We start from the raw sequence: 16,286 nt of genomic DNA on the forward strand, positions 1-16,286 counted from the left end.
TTTTTTTTTTTTTTTTAATGAATCATGCTTTTGGTATAATAAAATCTGTTGGCATAAGCCACGTCATAGAGATCTATTTTTTCTGAAAGTTTTATAGTTCTACATTTTATAGTTCTAGTATCCATTTTGTTATTTTTTGGTAAGTTTTATGGTTCATGTTGATGTATATGTGGTGTTCTTGCTTATTGACATGCAATTCTAACACCATTATTGAAAAGACTGTCCTTTCTCCTTTGTATTGTTTTTGCACCATTTTCAAAGTTGGTCTCTTTGTCTGTTTTGATTTCACTGATGTGTTTCTGCTCATCAATATGATATTATAGCTTTGTAGTAAGTCTTAAAATGATAAGGAGATGGGGAATGGGATCAAAAACAGTGGGGGAAAGGAAGTACATTGGACTATGATGATGGCACATGGGTGATTTGGTGATGGGAAGCCTACAGGGATTACAACTGAGATGAAAAAATTCACAAAATGATGTAAAAATAAACTATTAAGTAAAAAAGAATATATAAAAAAAATGATAAGGAGAGCCACTTTGTTTTAGTCATTTTAGATCCATTGCCTTTTCATAAAACTTAAGCCTGAATCTGTTTTGAAATCTTTCTGGGATATTTATTGGAATTGATCTATAGATTGATTGGAGTTGAATCAAAACCTTCCACGTGAAGTCTTCCAGTCCATGATCTGAAATATTTCCACTTCTTAGATGCTGTAGTTTTTGCTTACATTTACACCTAAATACTTTTATTTTCTTTTTATTTGGCTATTGCTAGTGGTTTAAAATTTTTTGTTGCTAATTGCATAGTTATATGTAAAATATATGCTAAAATGCATGTAATATGATTGATTTTTGATTGCACTGATTTTGTTAAATGATTTTATTGTTTTTGTTAGATTAATTTCATTTTCTGAGTGAACAACAATGTCTTCAGAAGACGTGAGCAGTTTTATTTGGTTTTATGTCTTTTTCCTCTATACACCCTTTTTAAATTTTTCTCATCTTACACTATTGGCTAATATTTCCAGTGTATTGGTGGCTAAGAGTACAGAGTGGTATTCTTGTCTTGTTCCCAACCTTAGAGAAGCACTTTTGACCACTCAGTGGGATATAAGGTTGTAAGGGTTTTGTAGATGTTCTTTGCCAGATTGAAGAAAGTCCTGTCTATTCCTGTTTTGCTAGTTTGTACCACGAATGTATATTCAACCTTGTTAAATGCCTTCTCTGCATCAATTGATGTGGTCATGTGTTTTTCATTCGGAGTTGTTAATATGCTGGATTACATTGAGTGATTTCTAAACATTAAACTGATTCAGCATTCCCAGGACAAGCCCCTGTTGGTCACAGTGTTAATAAGATGCTTGATTTGATTGCTAATATTTTGTTGAAGATTTTTGTGGTTTTATGTTCATGAAGGGAGACTGGCCTGCCATTTTCTCCTTTTGGTAATTTTTTATTTGTGTTGATGTCATGATAATTTTATCTTTATAAAATATTCCCTTCTCATCTTTCTCCTGGAAGAGATTGTTTAGAATTGGTGTTTCTTTAAATATTTGGTAGAATTCACCATGAACAACTGGACCTGAATGGATATTTCAGCAGTTACTGTTTATAATAGTAGATGTTTGTAGAAGACTAGGATTGCTATTGAATAGCTGTGTGGCTTGGGGAAAGGCATATTAATCTTAACCTCTCTGATCCTTAATTTGTTCACCTGATAAATTAGAATTAGACTTCTTTGTCCCTTTTAAGGTTCTCCCAGTTTTAAAATTCTTTAATTCTGGTAGGATAAAATGTGTTTGAAGTCAATGTGAAAGGATTGTGAGCTGCTGTTTTGTGTTTCATCTGTCAGTATTTTTAACACTATCTTACTTAGATTCACTTTACCTTTTCACAGATAAGTTCTGTATTTTTCTTTTTATAGAGGGATTATTTGTTGGTGAAGAGGTACAGTTGGAGGCAGTCTTCTTTATGTATTTTTTTCAAGCCTTACAGTATGCGAAAAATTAACTTTTCCAAGGTATTTACGTAAGATGTGGTACATCATATGTTAGTTTTTAATGCCGTATTTCTTGAAAAATTATCATTTCAGATTTTAATGTTAGAAATGTGTTTCTCTTTTGGTATGATTATCATGAATCTTCAAAATTCGATGATTATCTCTCTGAATTAAAAAGTCACCTAATATTTTTGATACTTAATATAGACCAGGTTGATATGTATATTTTGTGAATTCATTTTTAAAAGGTGGCACACTGTTCTACGTCCTGTCCATTGATTGGGTTAAAGCAAAGCAAAAGGATCATACAGCTCTGTTGCTGGAGGAAGCGTTAAGTTGCAGGCTGCAGCTGGAGGATTTTACGTAGGCACCTGTGGGTTTGAGTGCGTTCAATATACAGACTGCAGTAGGAGGCAGGCACTGCCTCTGCTGACTCCAGTACACTCCTTCACTGCTGTTCTGCCGATTTCTCCACTGTCCAGAAGACAAACAAAATGGTGCAGCACGTTCAGGGCATTGGAATAAACTAACCATCAATGTGTTACAAAGGTGGGTTTGCTGCACTGAGTAGCAGGGAGAATTGTTTAGGAAGATTAAAAGCTCGGATATAGTTCAGTATGTCAGATATCCTTAGCTTTTTTGATATTCGATTATGGCCATTCACGAATGAAAATGTACAGCTTTGAAATCTGCATGCCCTCTCCGTACAGAGGTTCAGGTATATTGCATGTGTAGCATTAATAAATGCATGTGAGCTTATAAACAGATTTGTATTTGTACTATGTAGTATATAAGTACATATACATATATATGTATTTATGTGTATGTGTATATGTGTGGGTGTGTGTGTATGTATATATATATGTATATGTGTGTGTGTGTGTGTGTATGTACACAAAGGGGTTTTTCTATTAATACTAGATCTTTTGAAAAGTAAGCATTTCCAGGTTTTCTGTTTTCTCTGTTGCACATTTGTCGCAGCTCCTACCAACGTCTCTTTATATTGTTCATTTTGTAATAGTAGTAAGCATTATTAGTGGGGCATTTTTTGGCGAGATGGAAAATAAGTAGACTAAACACTGGAGTTGGCACTTCATATTTTATTGATGACTGTGATGCAGTGTGAGTTCGCATTGCACATAGTCATGATTTAAATGATCTCTTTTATGGAGACAGAATGTTTGTAAGAACGGCCATGTTGTAGACAGTGAGTGTAAAATAAGGAGAGGAAGTAGGACAAGTAAAATCTGTCCTTGGCTTCTGAAGCAGTGCTGCTCAGCACTGACTCAAGTCTCCATCATTTTACAATTGAACATCAAGTGTAGGAAAAAACATGGACGTTTACTATCCCACCCCTCCGGGAAGCACTTGAGCTCTTCTGTATTTTGGTTTCAGTGACTGCATGTTGCTGGGGAGCTGTCCAGTTGGGACAAGATCTGTTTACCTATGCCACACCCAACAGATTCAGCTTTTTAACCCTGTGATTTGTTGCCATCATGTGAGATGCCTCTGAATTGTTTAAAGGAAAGAAAATCCTGGATTTGCAGGTTCCAGCTTATTGAGTTCTTGCTTACCCCGGTTGCTGTATGTATTACTAGCACGCGGGAACAGCATTTGAGCTGTGCAGCACTGTGTCCAGGAGGGAGGGGACTGACGGTGTTTATGTGGCTCCAGCACACACGTCTGCAAGTGTCTGCTCGCAGGGGAAGCCGCGCTGCTGCCACACTGGTCGTGGTGAGACTGGTGGTGCTAAACTGGGGCATGGCATTAGAGTTCACATTTTCTTGTTTGAGAAACTATTTGTCTAAACATTTAAAATATTTCGCTTATTTTTTTTCTGTGCTTTTCATAATTTTACAAAAGGTTAAGCCTGAGCTTAATGTCTGTTTATAGTTTTTTCCTGTATTAAGGCCTGTTGTCTGTGATAAGAACTAGCAACTGTATGACTGTGCCACTCTCTCACTGTGGATCCTCCCCTGCCTCACTGTACACAGAAATGATGAGCAGCATTAATCTTAGCAGTCTAGAGTGCTCATAGTATGTATTTTCAAAAACTCTTTTCTTTTACAAGAAACTAATTCACTCTTTTCTCCTAAAAGGGGCAGGGTGAGGGGGGGGAACCTTTCTGACTAGTTCTGTATTCCTTTGATTTTATTTAATGACACAATAATATGGAATTTATGTGCCCACTTTAGTGGCAATAAATAGCTAACTATAGATTGAAAACTATATTATTAGAATGTTTCCTGTATCTACAATGTTATATAACCCTGATGGAATGGTGCAGATGAAACAAAGAAATCTGATTGGTTCTTTGCAAGAGACAGCAGCCTTGAAATCCATTCTACCAGACGCTTCCACAGGCCTGGAGGTTGAGTTAGCATCACAGTGAAAACCTAAAATCTCCTTAGAGAGAGGGAGGGGTTTGGAAGTGAAAATGAAGTTGTTCAGGCCCTTCAGTGATCCTGGTCTTTGAACTTTTTATTTCTTCACAGGTTCTGCCCCAGCCTTTGAGAGAGAGTGTTGTGTGTTGCTCACTGTTACTTGAACGAGTATTATTTATATAAGTATATATATATACATACATATATATTATTTGTTAATAAACTTTCTAAAGAGTGTTATTTGATGAATTAGAAGAGACTTCCTAAGAAGAGTTTGATGGTAGGTGATAGAATGGGCCAATTAATAACATAATTGCAGAGCATTTATTAAATATGGATGAGTGGGATTTGCTGGGGGAGAGGGAAGTATGTGATGGAAAAGAGTTGTGAAGAACAGGACACTCCCAGGAACTCTTTGGTCCTGTTCTTCCCCATCATATTAAAATTGCATTAGATAATTTGTCATCTAAGACTTGAGTGCTACTTGGTGAGGGCACATTGTTATTGACATTCAAACAGTAAGCCATTGCAAGTCAAAATAGGAGGAGAATGTTTGCTGTCTGCTGGCTTTTAGAAACACCCTTGAGATGTAAGAACAATATGTGTTAGCTTTAATGTGTTTATTAGTCCTGGCTAGGTGGTCTGCTGGAATATAGTTGTAAATTATAGTACTGAATAGCCAATTCTTCTGTCACTTTACAGAAAAGACTTAAAAATACACTTGTAGTTTATTTTTTTTTTAAATTTGGAAGATCTTATATTTAAATAGTAATAGGTCAACTTCATTTATAGTATCTGTGGGAGGGAAAAATTACTGTGAGCAGGAGTGAGCATTTAAATTAAGAAAATAAATTATATTGAAAGGGCCATTGGAAGCATTGTAAAATTAAAGCACATTTAAGAATAATATCCAACGTGTAGCTATAGTTTGTGAAAAACCTGTATGTTTAAATACTGTTGCTGTGCTTATTTTCGGAATTATTCCATATGCTAATAGTGTGAGGCTGAAGGCAGCTGGCTGCTGGTGTTACAAGCTGAAAACAAAATGGCTGGCAAGCATCAGTACTGTAAATTTGCGATAGGGAGCTGGATGCAATTAAGATATCTTTTGTTGAAGAAGAATGTTACAAAGTAAGTTGATGAGGGAATGACTGTTGTATGAGATGCTTTTGACAATAAAGAAACATCATTTATTAAAGAAAATGTACAAATAGTCTATTACAGCATAAAAACAAAAGATATTACGCTATAAATAGAGAGTAATTCATTTCCCACTAAGCAATAAAAAACTCTCGTTAATATTCATTTAAACATCATTGTCTTTGTAATTCTAAGATCCAGTCATTTCTGAGGGTATTATTTATGAATCTTTCAGATTAACAGTGTGGTTAAGGATTAAAGAAATAAAAAGTGAATATATTCTTAGGATAGATTTCAAGATACGTTTCTGGGAGCTTATTTATGGTTCCTTTAGATTAATGTTAGATTTATTTATTCATGAATATTTCAGATTAGAATCTTTTAGAAGGCTGGAAGAAATAGAACCATGCGAAAATTTAGTGTTAAGAATGAAAATACAGTTTAGAAAATTCAACATGCATACATTTACACATTAGGGTAAATTTTAGAATTTTCTTTTATAACCATAAGCTTCTTCCATTGATTTTTAATAATTGTTGAAAGATTAAATGACGTGAAAATCGGTGATAGGCTCAGATAGATTGAGAAATAGCTTCTAATTACTTAGGTTGCAGTCAGCAAGCACATCAGCTCAGTCTCTTTGCCAGTGTAATGGATATGCACTGTAAGAAGGCAAATAATGTTATGTTTGTCATCTCCATACTTCTCCAGCTCATAGTACATACAGTGCCTCATAGTACATAGTACATCTAGTGGGTGCCAGTAAGTAGTGAATTAGTAATAGCAAATAGTGTATGTGTGTGTCCACGCAAAGACACAACACACATAAATACACACATAATTCATTTTCACAACCTTATGGAGCAGGTTGTGTTAGTTGTTAATTAGATGAAGAAATGGAGGCAGAGAAAGGTCATCAGAGGCTCGATGAATGTGACTCTGTAGTAAGCAGTGGAGTCAGGATTTGTGTCTGTGTGGTCCTAACTTTCATAGGCAATTCCGCTAGTAAGTCCTCAGCAGGTTCCTTGCCTCCGGGAGCATAGATGGTGTGTTTAATCTGGCCGAAACTGAGCAGAGACTTTCCGCTCTGTCACTTCCACTGATATTTAGTCCCCCAAGACTCTTTTCCTGTGTCCTAACTATAGCTTGTGGCCGTTTTTATCCGCATCCAATGTAGAGGTCAGTCTAAAAGTTACTTAAAAGCTCACAGCAAGGTATTTAGAGAGCAGTTGGCGGCTACCTTCCCCTTCGGAATCTTTCCACACTCACCAAGATGGCCGCCAACATCGTGCCAGTCATGCCCAGTTGATTAAAACTTTTAAATACTACTCAGCTTTGCCTTCCCTCTTTCTCTTCTCAGTTCCTTACTTGGGGATTTCCTCTTTTCTTGCTAGAGTTATGATGTCTCCAGTCTCAGTATCTTTTAGTTCATTCTCTATTTTGCTCTAAGAGTGAATTTTCATAAATGTAAATCCCCATAACTTTAAAAACAGAACATGATATCTTTTTGCTACTTCTCATTGCTGTAACCATCCTAACACAGATGCACACAGGCATAGATAGTACAAAGACTCAGATAGGTTTAGAATTTGGCAAAAAAAAAAAGTCATTTATCAGCAATGAAAAATCCCACTATAAATGTATCCATGAACAATTTTAATTTTAACGTTTTAAATTTTCCTGAGTGGTATAAGTGTTGCATTCTGCATCTCAGTTTTACCTCTTGCTCATTTATGTGTACTTGGTTTATTTCTTTTATGTTTTATGTTATATTTCACTTTATGACCACAAACACATTAGAGGATATTGAACATTTCTTTCATTCATTTTTCTCCTAACAAACATTTTAGTTTATTTCAGTGTTTGTTTTGTTTTCTGTTTTATTGCAAATAATGCTGGGGGTGGTGGTGACTATCCTTACTTGCATGCAGACCAGAGTTTCCAGAGCTCTACACATAGAATTTCTGGAATGTGGGTTACTTCCATTATCACTTTTTCTCCATAATTCTTCTCCTGTGTCATTATCACTGTAGTGTTTTAGACTCTTCTCAGAAGTGTCTCTTGTCTCAGAGTTTGTATTTTGCCATATCCTTTCCAACATTCATGTGATTCAGTTTCTTCATTTCCCCCCATGTGGAAGGTGGAAGGTAACATCCTTCTGGTATCATTTACTTCCATAATTTCTAATCAAGTCAAATATCCTTTCATGTGTTTGTTGACCTTTCAGATTTCCTCTTTTGTAAATAACCTCCTCATATCCTTCACACTTTTTCCTCTGGGATTATTTGCCTTTTTCTGGTTTACTTATGAATCATTTTGGTACAGTCAAAACATGGTTCAGTAAACTATAGCCTATACACTGGATCTAGCCCATTACCTGCTTTTGTGTGTCCTGTAAGATAAGGGTAGTTTTTACATTTATTGAAGTGATACAGAACAACAAAGGATCAAATTTCATAAGGTATAAAAATTATATGAAATTCAAACTTCAGCATCCATCAATAAGGTTTTACTGGAATGCAGCCAATAAAACTCAGTAGAACTCATCTATGTACGTAGTGTCTAATACTGCTTTTGAGCTACATTGGCAGGCTGAGTAGCTGAATAGAGAACTTACGTCTGCAAAGCCTAAAATACTTACCCTCTTTACGGAAGAGATCTGTAGACCCCTCTTGTAGTTGTTCCTACTTTATGACATTTTTGTAGATATCTTTTCTCCATCTCTGTCTGTCTTAAAACTTTTCTTTGGCTATAAGACTAAAATTCTAAACTCTTGCTGAAGTTTAAGGTTTTAATTTATTCATATTTATCATTCTTTCAAAAATGTTCCATGTAGATCAGAAATGTAGCCTCCTGTATTTTTTCAGAATGGTTAAAGTTTTGTTTTTCACTTTCAGATTTTTAGTACATTTTGATCCCCCCCCCTTCTATTTTGGTAATGGGATTATGGTTTAAGAAGATGATTTAAATTTTTTTCTTATATGGTGGAAGGCAATTTTGTCTTACTCTTCTGTTGACTAGCCTTTCCTTCTGCTTTAGATCTTATAATGCCATTTCTATATATTTATATAGAAATCTAAATCTCTTTTTTGGTTCTTTATTCAGTTCGTTCTTTATTCTTTGATTAAATATTTCTGTCCTATTTGAGCCCAGTGATCTGCCTGTTCCCCAACCACTTAACTCCTTGTTGGTCACATTTCACAGTTCCTTAGGAGAAAATTTCAAAATGTCCATACTCTAATAAGAAACTGATTAAGGCAAGTGTAGGGACAGGAATATGCATTTAAGTTCTGATACTGCCTAGCTCAAGGTCATGTTGTTAGTTTTAATGGCATTTTCTTCTTACATCGTTCTGATTTCAAAATTTTATTTTTATTGCTGTCATTATCACAATCAAGTAATAAAAATTTATATGCCCCTAAGTGCATGATGGTATTGTGCTAAGTACTTAAAAAAAAATGTAACTGGAACTCTAAACCAGTGACAACAAAGTATTATTTAGGCATATATGATAAAGTATAAATTACTTGAAAAAATGAGGTATATTTAGATAGTATGTGTTTTTATTGGCTTTTTATTACATTGTTTTTGTCAGCAAGTGCCAATACTTTTAATTTACTTTTTTGTCAAATCAGAAAGATGCTGTGTTTTTATTGAGGATGAAGTAGGAAGGGGGAGATTTTGATTTTTAATCGATCAGTTACTTCTTCTGTTTCAGGAGTAAGAGGACAACTATAAAGGTTTATTTTACTGTGTTTATTTTATGTTACACAACATAAAATCTCTGTTACTAATACCCTTGAAATATATTCCCATATTGAAGGCAAGAATTTTGGGTAAAAACCATTTTACATGACTCCTCTGGAGTCTAGTAGTTGTTTCTTGGGTTTCTGTTGTGGACATCCCTAGGATAGAGATGAGAAATGGAAAAAAAGCCAATATTTGGAAAACAATGGGAGGTCTAAGTAGAAATGCACTGCAAAAGTAGACCCATATTAAGAACTTTTTTAAAAAAGATTTATTTATTTATGCATACAAAACCAAGTGTAGGCCAGAGGTGCAGTGGTGGTGAGAGGATTCACCAGAGACAGAGTGGGGAGCAGGACAGGCAGAACTGACTAAGAACACTGCTGAAGAGAACAACAGGCAGGTCAGGAGCAGACTGACGCGCCATGTCCGTCACCTCCGGGGCCGGGGATCGAACTGATGCTGAGGTGGCTTTAGCTTCTTAGTGCTGCACTTTAACCCACTGTGCCACCAGGGAGGGCCCATATTAAGAACTTTTAACTATCCTGGTGGATAGTCACTTTAACTTATTTAAATGTTAAATGTAGGTTGCATTTCTACATGATTATCCAGCTCCTTCATGGGTAAGCATTTGTAGAGAAAGGGTACAGTTTGGCATGGAGAGAGAGATTCCAGACATGTTTAGGAAAATGAATATTTGGTGATGAAGTCACTGACATGGGGAGCTCTGAGAGAGTATTAGGTTTTAGGAAGATGGGGAAGGTTAGAATTTCATATTTGTATATTTTGAGTTTGAGGTATATTTGAAACACAAATGGAGGTTTCAAAGGCATTTGTTCTGTAGGTGGCCCTTCCAGTTTTCTAACAAGTCAGTGAATACGGAACTTCATAATGGAGTAATGGATCTAAAAATAAACCATAAATATTGGGCTGAGAATTGAGAATCATTTCAGAACTCTTATTTGTGAGTGACTTACTAAATTTCCAAGTCATGGATTAATCTTTCACGTCTGACTGCTTTTCAGAGTCAGCCATGCTGCTCCTTTGCTTCATGCCCCTTTAGGAAACCTTTCATCCAGATGATAGCACCATCATCATGGCAGTGTGACTTCTCAAACCCCACTCAAAGGATGACTCTTCTCCATATTACACATTCTTATCCCAATTTAACCCACAAACCTCCCTTGTCACCAGAATAAGGCATAATCAATAATGAACAAGCGGTCAGAGAGTGAACCTGTGAAGGTAACTTTTGCCCTCACTTTAGAGACCACCTCCTTCTGCACAGTTAGTTTCCTTCTCCTGCAGCATCTGTTGACCCTGGAAAGTTCCAGGTGAATCCAGTTCATCACTGTTCCCAGCACTGCTTAGTTTCTTCTACTGTTTCTTTGCTTTGGCTGCATGTTGTGATCATCTGGGGGTTTTAGAGAATCACTCTCAGAGATTCTTATTTAACTGATCTGGAGAGTAGCTTGAGCATAGGGGTTATTAAACATCACTGGATTCCTAGATCAGCCTCTTTTGCAGCCAAGATTGAGGTCCACATGTATCTTTAGCATTGCATTTCAACAGATAGGGAAGACAAAAGGACAGTGTGTGTGTGTGTGTGTATTCACTTATTGTTGACATTCACCTACAGTTTTTAGTGTTTTAAATTGTAATGCTAGACTTTTTTCAAAACTCCATAGGATATTAGCGTATATGTTGATAAATACAAAGAACCTAAAAATTTCTTCGGGTGCTCTCATTCCTTGCATCTAATAATTGTTTATCTGTAGAGAGATCTATGCTTCCTAAGACATTCCATATAGTGGAAACTATTAAATTAAGCTTAGGAATTTGATTAAGCTATATTGAGTAGCCACTTAGAAGGGAAGAAATTTGAAGCCAGATATCATTTCATATTCATTTTGCAATGTTATCATCTTCTTTTATCTCCTACGATTGTACTGTCTCTGACATGCCACAGTATGTTTGTATATGGATGTGACAGTGAATTATATTCCCTTTTGTAGGAGATGACAGAATGGGTGAGAGGCTTTAGAATCAGGCCTAACTTCAAGTCCTGGATTCTAGAGTTGATAATTCTACAGCGTGGTCACTTCTGCTTTAAGTCTCCAATCGCGAGTGAGGACTGAATGGCTTAGTGTCTCACACATAGTGAGACCCAAATAGATCATGGCTGTTTCCATGAATGTTGGTGGAGTCTCAGAGGCTGTAGTTTTGCTTTTCCTTTATAGAGGATATAATGGTTGAGACCTTGTTTATCTAATCAGATGCTATTGATAATATGTATTCTTGACATGATTCGAGGATGACAGTTTTCTCTGTGATCTTCCTCCCCCAAAATCTAAAACAAGTGCAAAACTTCCTACAAAACTCCTGATCAGTGTTTCTCAAAATTGTCAAGGTCACCCGAAATGAGGGAAGTCTGAATAACTCATAGTCTAGTGAACCTAAGAAAACATGATCACTAAATGTCACATGGAATATGGGATGGGAAAAAAAGACATTTAGGTAAAAACTGAGGCAATCAAGATACTGTGGATTGTTCTGAAAAATGGTTAGAGAAAGCTGGGAAACCAAGTGAGATTTTAGGGGCATTCCTTGTACTGTCTTAACAACTTTTCTATAAATCTAAAACTGTTCTAAAATCAAAAGTTCATTAAAAAAACAAGGAAAATATATTAGTATAGACACCTTGTTTTTAACAGAGCTATTCTGCTAATTTAATTCACTGTGAGGCTTGACATTTTGTCTGTTCGTTGTGCATAGTCATCAACTTTTAAAGTACTGGCATTATTACTTGTGATTGCTCCGTTTAAAACTAGCAAGTCTACTTTGTTTTTTCCTCCGGTTAGTCGTCATCATCAATGCACTTGCCGCATCATGAGACTCAAAACATTCTGTGTCTGGCAGAACTTTTCTTGAGTTATTGACCAGGCTTGGAGGCACTTTGAATGCCGAAGGCAAATGAAAATTAATAGCTCATCAAGAGCACGTTATCTTTGTTTTTTAGATTTACAGCATATAAGCTTGGTCTGGAAAAACTTGTGAACATGCTGGTTTTATATTTTGGCAAGCTTTGTAAATATGTTTAGTATACTTGTGATAAGTATTAGCAATAGTACTGGTGGCGTTATGTTAATCAGTGGGTTTTATATGGTATAAAATGCTGCCTTTTCACTCAGGAAGAGATAACTGTGTTTTCTTACAAAGTAAATCATGTTTACGTGGGTCTAGGCTTATGTCTAAAAATTCCTTCTTATAATTGATAAATGAAGATCAGTGACAGTGTTTTTAATGCTGCTCGTATTGTCTGTTCATAGTAATAGCTTGAATAAGACAAGGAAAAGATAAAGTGTATCTCAGACCACATCAATACCACTTTTTTTTGTTATTCTTTAACTTGGCTTAATTTTAAGAATGCATTAATTTTAGAGTTGGCCCTTGACGAAGTTAATTAAAAATTTTTTTAAGATCAGGCTACAAGGTCACTTTGAAAATACCAAGATGAAAAAGGCTTTCAAAAGCACACTTTGAACATTTAAAGTCCAGAAATAGTCCTATAAATAATTAACTATCACACAGTTCTGCTACTGTCTCTGTGTAATTGTCACAGCTGTAACACAGATACGCATAATGTGCTGTGAAAGCGCGAGGAGGGAGCAATTCATTCTTCCTGATAGGCGTTCAGAAAGCATAATAGAGAAGATAGGAAAGGACATTTAAGCTGCCTTTTGGTGAAAGGATGTTGTTACTGTTGTTGATGATGATGATAAAGACTCTGTTTATCAATGAGTAAGTGTTTATTTAGTGCCAGAGGGCATACTGTGTTTAAGGGACATCATCATATTTGTTTGTCATCACCACTGCAGAGGGGTTAACCTAGCATTTTCACAGATAAGGAGATTGAGGTTTAGAGATCAAAGATTGAATCCAGTTCAGCTCTGATGGACACCAAGCACTGTTCATACATATTAAATACAATTTCATTATATGGTCAAATGGAGGTAACTGCATTTTAGATAGAGGAAACTACTAATAAATTGGTAGAGGCCTTAAAGTGCATTTCCTCTTTGAATGTCAGTAAGTAGTTTGGGGCTCCCCAGAACATAGGGGAGTTTATTGTTTAAGATTTTATGATTACAAGAGAAAGAAAATGTGACTAAAAATTGTTTATACAAACTTGCTCTTGAAGAGGCTAAAACAGTAAGGTTTTTAGGCTGTAAGCAGGCTTGTGGGAACACTGTCTCGGTCAGTGAACTCTATTTTGTAGAACAAAAGCAGCCATGACAGTATTGAAATGAGCAATCATGACTGTGTGCTAATAGAACTTGATGATTATTTGATATGACTATATGACACTTGAACTTCAAAAAATATTTGCATCAAAGAATATTACAACTTTCCCCCCCATTCATTTGAAAGTGCCCTCTGACTTTCCAGAACTTAGCAGCAGGTCAGATCTGGCTCCTGGGCTAATTTACTTATATTTGCATCAAAGAATATTACAACTTTCCCCCCCAATCATTTGAAAGTGCCCTCTGACTTTCCAGAACTTAGCAGCAGGACAGATCTGGCTCCTGGGCTAATTTACTGACCTCTGGGCACTTGAGTAGGTCTGAGAGATGGGTTATTTTTCCTTTAGTAATCTGCATCCACAAGACCTGATACCTTCCATGTCTCGACACCAATTTTGAGCGCTGACTTTATTCACTGGTTTATTACCTCTTATGTTTATAAGATGGTAGATGGGGGAATCCAGTTGGTTTTATGAGTTATCTTCCATGACTACTGTTTTAACTCCCTTCTACTCTCCTATCTGGGTCATATATTTAAATTTCTGAAAGAGGGTTGAAGATAACCATTTCAAAATAAGCATTTTCAGAAATTTAACTTATAAAATATAGCACATTATTTACTCAAGAACACTAAAGATGGGATGGGGTATTAAATTCAAGGTCACTTATGTTGTTTATTTTCCCACTGTAATATTTTGATCCAGATTGTAAGTAATCATTTAGTATGGCAGAACTTTTTTTTTCTTTAAATGTTTAGGCACTTGTCTTAATAGCTTTTCTTTAACTTAAATTCTATCATAGAAGTTTCTAGTTACTGACCATCCCTGCATAGTGGTATTTCTTTACTGAGATTGTTTTAGTACTTTAATATACCTGAATTGAAAGCTGTATTCCCTATGAGGTAAATTCTCTTTATGCTATTTTCCCTTTGAAATAATAGTAATAGGAAATGCTTTAGCAGTGTTTCTCAGTATTAAAAATAGCTTGTTTTATGTTATTTGCTGGACCTAACTCAGTATGCTGATAGAAAGCAAATGTTCTCTAATGATTGTCTCAAATCCAGGAAACGTAAAGCACTGATTTTTAAAAAGTAAAACTTGAGTTATACAGCCAGGTGATGTTTCGTTGCTATACTCGTTAGATCTGTAGGTCTTTCTCTGTAAAGTTCACAATACATTTGAAGTAAGTCTCTAACTCAAGTTTGGTGACTAAGTTCTAACTTCACAGACACACCCCTGTTCTACCTTCTTTACCTCATGAGGTAATCAGTGTTATGCAAGGAACTCCACTTACTTGAGGACTGAGGCCTTCTGTTTTGTCCAAAAATGTAGATAGAAGGATAGAGGTTTTATCTGTCCTGTAGGGGAATTGTGTGCTAAGCAAAGCAAAAATGTTGAAAGTGCCGGTATCATGGTAGTTTTACTGTTTGGATGATGGATTCATTGGTTCCATAAGCACACCACAAATTCTTTTTAAGAGGTTGAGCTTTTTTTCTGTACTCATCATGAGTCAGTGGAAGTTTATTTTTAAAAAGATCTTTTGATTGTTTATTGTTGCCTAAGAGTTAATGTCATGATGAATCCCTTTTGATGTAAGACACATCAATAGTAAGGTTAAGTATTAAATTTTCTGTAGTGTATTTCTGATTTAATTTTAAAGTTTAGGCAGAACATTTTAGATTATAATGGTGTCAAAAATGGTAATTTTCTGTCATGTCATTGACTTGCTGACTTAAAACTTTGACTTAACCCTTTACTTGCCTGTATTTTCCCCTGTGAGTTGTTTTACTGCTACCCTGACATTCTGCAGATTGTGTGAATTTAATCTTTTTATTTTTTCCTTTTATTGTTTAGGAAGACAGTGCCAGTGAGGGAAAATGCCTGTTTTATTTATATTATTTCTCACATACCTCCAGGGCATGTTTTGATATTGAAACAGAGAATGTGATTCATATGTATAATTTTATCCCACATAAAAATCAGAAAAATGAAAATTCAGCACATATCTGAATATCAGCCTTGCAGTTTTGATTGATTGCCAAGTAAAAAAGAATAGTTGCATAAAAGAAAGTTAAAGACGAGGGCTGTCTTTACATCCGCTGGTACCTGATGTAAGGTGCCATAGCTTACTAGTATAGTTTTCTATTTTGATGAAATGAATCTTTATCCCACTATAATTTATGCTTTTGTAATACTTTATCTTCTTCCCTTTATCTGTTGAAAGACTGAATTATTTGACCTGTAGATTTCCTACAGCCTGAATTTTGTTGATTGTGCACTCAGGAACAATTTGATATTATGTCTTTTGTTTTTCTTCAAAACTAACAGCTGGGCATTTGATTAGACTTGGGGTTTGATAGCTTTGGCAGAACTGTAAATTACATGAGTTACGATCATCAGGAGGCATGTAATAGTTGATTTTAAAATTCTTTTTAAATTTTTCACTTTTTTTGATGTTATTAAGCATAGATGCTTGATGCTTGTAAAGCCACTAGTTCATTACGTGTTGTAAAAAGGCCCCATTCTAATTCTGCCTTTTGTTTCCCACTTATCTGGGATCATTTTGTAAGATAGTCTCACTTGTGTGTCTCTGGTTGCTAGTAGAATTTAAATAGGAAATGCAGGATTGATTACTTATTCTTTCATCTTCCCAATTTTTTTTTTTTAAGATTTATTTATTCATACAGAACTGGGGTACAGGCCAGAGATGC

General features: G+C 35.5%; 1 protein-coding gene across 2 annotated transcripts in view; it reads left to right on the forward strand.

Moving 5' to 3' along the window:
- The window catches only part of TANC2 (tetratricopeptide repeat, ankyrin repeat and coiled-coil containing 2), a 278,089-nt gene that overhangs the window by 61,227 nt on the left and 200,576 nt on the right, over positions 1-16,286 (forward strand). The window contains exon 1 of one of the 2 annotated variants that reach the window (XM_012733090.1): positions 2,404-2,550. The exons of the other annotated variant lie outside the window; for it this stretch is intronic. Within the exon in view, the coding sequence (XP_012588544.1) occupies positions 2,538-2,550 (13 nt within the window). The 5' untranslated portion in view covers positions 2,404-2,537. Of the gene's footprint in view, positions 1-2,403; positions 2,551-16,286 lie in introns of those variants that run through there. 2 annotated transcript variants of the gene reach the window in all.

The sequence above is a fragment of the Condylura cristata genome, unplaced genomic scaffold (genome assembly GCF_000260355.1).
Source record: "Condylura cristata isolate star-nosed mole 26May11 unplaced genomic scaffold, ConCri1.0 scaffold00038, whole genome shotgun sequence".
In the NCBI taxonomy this organism is placed as follows: Eukaryota; Metazoa; Chordata; class Mammalia; order Eulipotyphla; family Talpidae; genus Condylura; species Condylura cristata.